Source organism: Lepidochelys kempii, chromosome 9 (assembly GCF_965140265.1).
Source record: "Lepidochelys kempii isolate rLepKem1 chromosome 9, rLepKem1.hap2, whole genome shotgun sequence".
Taxonomy (NCBI): Eukaryota; Metazoa; Chordata; order Testudines; family Cheloniidae; genus Lepidochelys; species Lepidochelys kempii.
The window spans coordinates 42,728,096-42,734,791 of NC_133264.1; the positions used below are offsets into that span (position 1 = coordinate 42,728,096).

At 43.4% G+C, this 6,696-nt stretch overlaps 1 protein-coding gene across 2 annotated transcripts; it reads right to left on the reverse strand.

Annotated features, from left to right (window-relative positions):
• Positions 1–398: 398 nt before the first annotated feature.
• LOC140916904 (G-protein coupled receptor 35-like) lies at positions 399–5,682 on the reverse strand. 2 transcript variants are annotated; one of them, XM_073358801.1, is made up of 2 exons: positions 5,626–5,682; positions 399–2,611 (listed from the first exon to the last, which is right to left on the reverse strand). In XM_073358801.1, exon 2 carries the CDS (start codon positions 2,594–2,596, stop codon positions 1,613–1,615), a length of 984 nt encoding a protein of 327 aa, XP_073214902.1. In that variant the 5' UTR covers positions 2,597–2,611; positions 5,626–5,682; the 3' UTR covers positions 399–1,612. The 2 variants fall into 2 exon arrangements, with proteins under 2 accessions (XP_073214902.1, XP_073214901.1); XM_073358800.1 differs by lacking the exon at positions 5,626–5,682 and adding an exon at positions 4,835–5,089.
• Between the last annotated feature and the right edge of the window lie 1,014 nt (positions 5,683–6,696).

Below are 6,696 nucleotides of genomic sequence, written 5' to 3' on the forward strand. Positions count from 1 at the left end.
GTAGAACCCCTTTCCATGTCCTCTCCCAGCTCATGGCCATATGCCGCTTTACAGGGGTACATAATTGAGATTGTGGTTTTGGTGAGCCCCTCACTCAGGGTATAATTAAGTATTAATTATGTGATTAAAAGGTATTAGCTACCTTTTAATCACACAATAAGAGGAACATTTCATTACCCCGACATCCAAAACTGAAATGACTAACCAAAAATTATTCGAAGGAACACACTGGCATAGTGAATGCCACTGAAGTATGCTCATTCTAGCTCTGCTCCCGGGTCATAAGATGATGGCAGCAGAGAGCACCTTCCTCTCCCACTGTAAGACTACCCTTGTAAGGTTGTTACTGAACTCTGTAGAAATTCATTCAGTGAGATTATAGTCTCGTTTCTTCACATTTTATGCATAGTGTTGCTATTTTACTTCATATCATTTGCCATGTCACACAACACACAATACTTTGTACATCTCCCTCATTTCGTACAATATTAGACCTTTTAATTATTATTACAAACTGGGAAGGGGGGACCCTCCATAATTGTAACAATGCACCAGATTAAAACAAAACTTCAACAGAAATTGAGCCTTGTTCTCATGTCACCCTTTACTAGAGGGATCTCTGAACTTTGTTGGGAGTGTTTCAGTTGGGAAGATCCTGTGTGCCGCAATTTAGCCTTAGAGACCACAACTCCCATGATGCCTTGGGGGAAAAGAGTGAGACACTTCCCCTTCCAGGGAGTGCAGGGAGAGAGGCGGTGGATTCCATTTTGGGAAAGGAGCAAGATTGCTGGTGTGGCGCTCTGTCCATACCTGAGAGCCTGCAGGGGCTTTGACTTAGATACATGCCACTGATTATTATTAGAATAGCTTTATTCTTAGAGGTTTCCAAGGCACACCATTGAGTGTCTACAGGGGCCAGGAGGTGGAAGCACTGCCAAATTTAAATTCCTTTAGGAGTAAAGGGACTGTAGTAGAGGGGTGGATAGAGGATTCTCACCTATCCAACATCACCACTGGGGTATTCAGGATCTCCTTGAATGTCAACAACATCAGGCACACAGGAAAGGGGGGTTACACCAGTATTTGACTAGTGTTGGTGATAATTCTGCTAATTGAGATAAGCGGAATTCTGATAGCGGCTTCAGGCTTCAAATGTATACTATTTGGCTGAGAGCAGCAGGAAGGAAAATAGCAGATTATAAATTATGCAAACCCAATATAATATGAAAGATACACATCTCAGTATTTACATTCTGCTACTACATCGGTTTTCTTGTAAACACGTTCACAGCAGTACAAGAAACTAACTGACCCTTGTAGTGATGCAAGAAAGCTTCCTGTAGTTAGCTGGTTAATGTTGTATATGCAAAGGAAATCATGGCAATAATAAAATAGGCATATGCATAGCTTCAAAGAGAGACATTGATCCTGACTGGAATCTCAGTTACATAGGTGTAAATCAGAAGTAACTTTGTTGAAATCACTGGAGTTGGAATGCTGTAAGACGAGTACAGTATAAGTGAGATCAGAATCAGGTACACTTTGAGGAAGTTTGTGACTATTACCCATGATAATTACAGACTTTATGGCAAGTCAATGGAGCTATGACAATTTATATCAGCTGTGGATCCACCCCTGTATCATGCATTTTTTTGTGATCACTTAGTGCATTTGTGGTTATGGTTTGGCTTTGATTTGATCTAGACTTCAGAGATTTAAAAGAGGGTAACAGAGAAGAAGCTTCCTGAAATTCCTTGGCTACAAAGTAATAACAAAGTGTATCTAAACAGCAGTTACAATTTGCTACCCACGCAGCCACACGAATAAAAAGGCTTGCATTCTGGCGTAAAGAGCAGGCAGCTCCAGCTGCGTCCATTGCATACCTAACAAGTAGCCCGACATGAAAAGGCAAAAAACATATGATAAATACACTCAGGTTCATAGAGACAATCCAGAGAGCCTTCTGGATTGATGTTTCCTCAGGTGGACTCATGTTCTTCTTCATCTTCAGACACTGGATGACTTGAATAGAACAAAAAGTCAGTATTATTAGTGGTATAAAAAAACCCCAAATACCTGACACCAGTGTAGTTACTGCAGGTTCACCAGAAGTTTTCTGAAAGCACTTTTTTTCTTTTTTCTCAGAAAATCGTGGGTTGAAGTATGCATAAATGATTATTATTATCCAAAGAAATCCGCAGCTAACAGCTGCCTTCAGTGGGGACCTGAAACTCTTTGCTTTCAGGGGGTACTTAATTGCAATGAATCGGTCGACTGCTATAAGGGTGATGATATAAATGCTTACAGGCATGTTTGTAAAATATATAGTCTGTATGGCATAGCACAGTTCATCTATGGGATGTTCAGTCCTGTGAAAATGCACAATGAAAGGCAACGTGAAGAGCAGAAAACAGTCTGCAATAACCAAGTTGATCATGTACACTCTGGTTTCTGTCCATTTTTTCAGCTTGCAGCAGAATACCAGGAAGGCAATGATATTAAATATAACTCCAAAAGAGACAATTGGGATGTAAATAATCAGTTGTAAAAGGTTAAGATTTTCATGCATTGTGACGTTCATGCTGCTGCAGTTCATCCTGATAAGTAGTTACTGCAATGGAAGAATTAAGAGCTGTGAAATACAACAGAACACACTGGTGATTAATTTACAACTTATTTATTCTTCTAATGTTCACATCTTGTAGGGGCCTAAAATCCCTTAGACATCTAAGTTTCTGCCACAAAGCTGCCTCAGACCTGACACCACTGCACAGCTAACATGCTGCTTTTAGGCCTTGAAGCAGGATTTTCAAACTAGTCAGAGGAACATGCTGTCTTGTAAGCAGGGCCCAATCCTGTCGGTGTGCTCTGAGCATGCTTGAGCCTGGATACCTGGCAGACCCTGCAGGAGGAGGGCCAGAGATACAGGCTACCAATTGGTGTGTGGGCATGCGGGAGTGGGGGGCAGCAAAGCAATCACACAAAACAGCTGGGGGCACAAGAAAATGCAGGTCGAGTGTGAGAGAGGTAATGAGCATTACCAGGAGGCAGAGAGTGAGAGACAATTTCAGCTGCTAGGGCATGGGTTACGGAAGAGGCTGACCTGGCATAGGTGCCTAACTTTAGATGAGCGCCTGTGGCTAAGCATCCTGAGTGGCATGAGGTGCCTATCTGTGGCTTGTCAGGCAGGTGCACCATGTCAGCCTCTTAGGCCCCTCTTCCTGTCCCTTTCCTCAGCATTTAACTCCTGGCTGGCTTTTAGACAGCTCCCTGCTCAGCTTGCTGGCTTCTAAGGATCCCTTTCTTAGGAGACTAGCTCTGCTGTCTAGACATTGTCCAGATCCAGAGAGAATTAGTCATTTAGATTGCAGTCTTTATATGATGCCAGCACTCCAAAGCCAGGTAATCATGGCCTATAAAAATTAAGGACCAAATCGCCTTACAGTTTTCATTCATTTCCCAGGTAAAACTCCTAACTGCAATCAATGGGTTTGATTCTCAGTTATGCCGAGGCTCCTTTACAGTGTTCTGGCAGTGTAAAGGGCCTTAATACTAATGCAAATGTAATTTGGTGCCCACTTTGAGCCCCTTTACACTGCCAGAGTGGTACAAAGGGGCCTTAGTGTAAATGAGGCTCAGGCCTCAAGTATTTTTCTACTTAGGTTCTGGTGAAAGCGGAGATGTGCATGTCTTTATCTGTACCCCAATAAAGCCTGAGGCACATCCCTCGGCCCGGGCCGTTTCCCGCAACCCCCATCGGCCTGGAGCGGCTAACCATGGCCAGTGGGAGCTGCGATTGGCCGAACCTGGGGACACGGCAGGTAAACAAACCTACTTGGCCCGCCAGGGGCTTTCCCTGAACAAGCGGCGACCCTAGTTTGAGAACCACTGAGTTAGAGCAAAGCAATTTTTAGTGGCCAAGATATAGGGCCAGACCCAACACCCACCAAAGTCAGTCTGGAGACTCCCATTGGCTTCAGAATCATTGTTGGATCAGGCATTGCATAACGCTAATAGTATATCAGTTTGTTAACATTTACAATCCCAAATCTCAACTGTTCATGATATTCCTAAAATTAGCATTTTTAGTATTTTGGGGGGGGGGGGGGGGGGATTTTCAAAAGAGCCAAAGGAAATCAGATGACATACTTCCATTGAAAGTCAATCAGTTGTGTGCCTAACTCCCTTTGGCTTCTTTGAAAATCCCAGCCTGCATTATTATTGTTCATTATTTTCACTGGGGTAGCACTGAGAAACGACAGCTCCATAATCCATAGGCACTGATTAGACACACAATGAAAAGAGGATCCTTGTCCCCAGTGAACTAACAGTCTCCGCCTCCATTTCTCTATCTATAATATAGGGGTAGTCACCCTTACTCACCTCGCTGAGTGTTGCAAGATTAAACTAATTCATGGTTTTAAAATGCTTTAAAATCCCAATTCAGAAGATGCTATAGAAGTGCAAAGTATCACATAATTATGATCAATAATAAGAATGATGTGTTTTGACTCTCACTACAAACAGCAAATATAATCTAAAACAGAGTGATTCAATGCATGGGAGAACAAGCACACAGAAAGTAACAAAAGTTAGAGTAAAAGTAGGTGGAGAGAAAACCTGCAGAAAGACAGCAGCATTTGAAAAAGTGCCATCAAAGGTATATGAAAGTAGAATTTTTAGCGTGCTGACCTAACCGCTGATTAATAGCCATTTTAACCTTAAAAATAAAAAGTAGTAACCTGCCTACTAATGATTGAGAAGCCTCACTGTGGCCCAAGTCTGCATTTACTAGTGCAAATTGCATAAGAATGATGAAAGAATTAAAAGTTACCTGCTTCTTTGTAGCTCACTGCACAATTAATTTACTCCACAAGAAAAGCTTTGGTTCAGCACAGATTAGTTTATCTGAATGCTATGGAGTACATTTAATAGACTCAGATTTTGTTCCACTTGATGCTGCTTATTGTTCAGGGCACAAGTCCAATGATTCTTTCATCACTAGCTCTGAAGTAAAAAAGCACAATGACCAAATCTCCTCCTGTTCCTCCAGACCATCGGGTATGTTTCATGATTAAACTTCCTTTTTAGTGACAAATGTTTCTCTGGTGCCTCCTACTTATTCCATTACATCAGTGCAACCCTCTACAGCAGTGCTTCTCAAGCTATCCGATGTGGGGGACCGGCATTTTTTCCCCCGCAATGTGCATGCAGACCTGCAGTCGATGAGTAGCTACCACTTTGAGTAGCACCGCTCTACTGTACAGTTTTCCCCCAGCAAGGAACTGATACTAATATTCACAGTCATCAACTCAAAGATAAGTTTAGTAATTTGTGGAAGGAAAACTATAATGTTTTCTAATTGGTTTTGCAGCAGCAGCAGCAAGTCCTACACTGACATCAGTGGAAAACAAAACTTTTTATTTAGCCACAGAACAAGCAGTCAGTCAGCAAGCAGTTCAATACCTACTAACATTCCTGAGCTGGATTATTATTGGCTGGGCACTTCAGAAACCCAGAAGCAAGGGCAGCAGAACGAGGTTGCACATGGGGGAAGCAATGTCCTGTTTCTCCTTGGTCTGGCTGTTGTCAGTAAGGGTGTCTGTGATGGGGCACACAACTCACCACTAATCTGGTGCTTCCTCCTGGCTGCTCTGGGGATTAGTTCACCAGATTGATGCTCATTCCCGCTGTTGCATGCTGCCACTCCGTCTCTCTCTCTCTCTCTGGTCTGCAGCCCCTCTTTCATTCCAGGAACCGCTACGTCCTCTTCATGACCTTCCAGCCAGGTCACTCAGTGTTCCCCCCTTCTGGGGTATATCAAAGTCTTTTCTTCAGTAGTCCTAGGCAGGCTTCCCATTCACTGCCTCAGGTGCCACTCCTTCAGTGGCTGGTAGGAGAACCCAAGCCCACCCTCTACTCTGGGGGTCCAGTTCAGGGACCCTCAACCCAGCAGTTCTGGGCTTCCCCTCTTCTGCCCTCACTGCTCCTTCCCTGGACTTCTTCTTTCAGCTCCTGGCTTCCCTCCTCCCAGGGAGTGACTGCAGCCTATAAATTTCTGCAGCCACTAAAGACGCCTCCCTCTTTCCAGGGAGTGTCTGCCCTTTCCCAGCAGCAGTCCCGGTCTGTTGCCAGCTTCCTGGTTTTATTCTGCCTATTCCTGTACTGCTGAAACTGAAATCAATTCCCTGGCTCTTCCTTCAGGTGCAGCCTGTGGAATTAATAGGCCTACCTGGCTACCTTAACCCCTTCCAGTTCTGTGTGGGGTGGACACTCCTTCACAGTGTCAATTATGATAGTGCTACTTTTCTCTGATAAGTGGACTGAAATTACCAACTCTTTCCATATAGGACACTGAAAAGCCAATAGATAGTATGTTATGGTTACTACCCACTTCAGGTGGTGTTGAGCCAATGATACGAAGGTGAAGGCTATGTCTCAGTTACATCTGAGCCATCCCGTTCCCCATATACCTTTTTAAAATGTTCAAGTATTTTTTTATATTCCTTGTGGTGCTCATCTGAAGAGATCCTGGTTAGGATTTTATTTTAGGTTCTCTGCCTTGGAGAGTTGGGCAGATCGAACTAAGGAATCATAATTACTCACAAGTTTTGGAATTGCATTCACAAATTAGTGAAACATGCCCACAGTTGCACACCTACAGCTTTAACAGTCAGATCTGGCGTAAACTTGTAT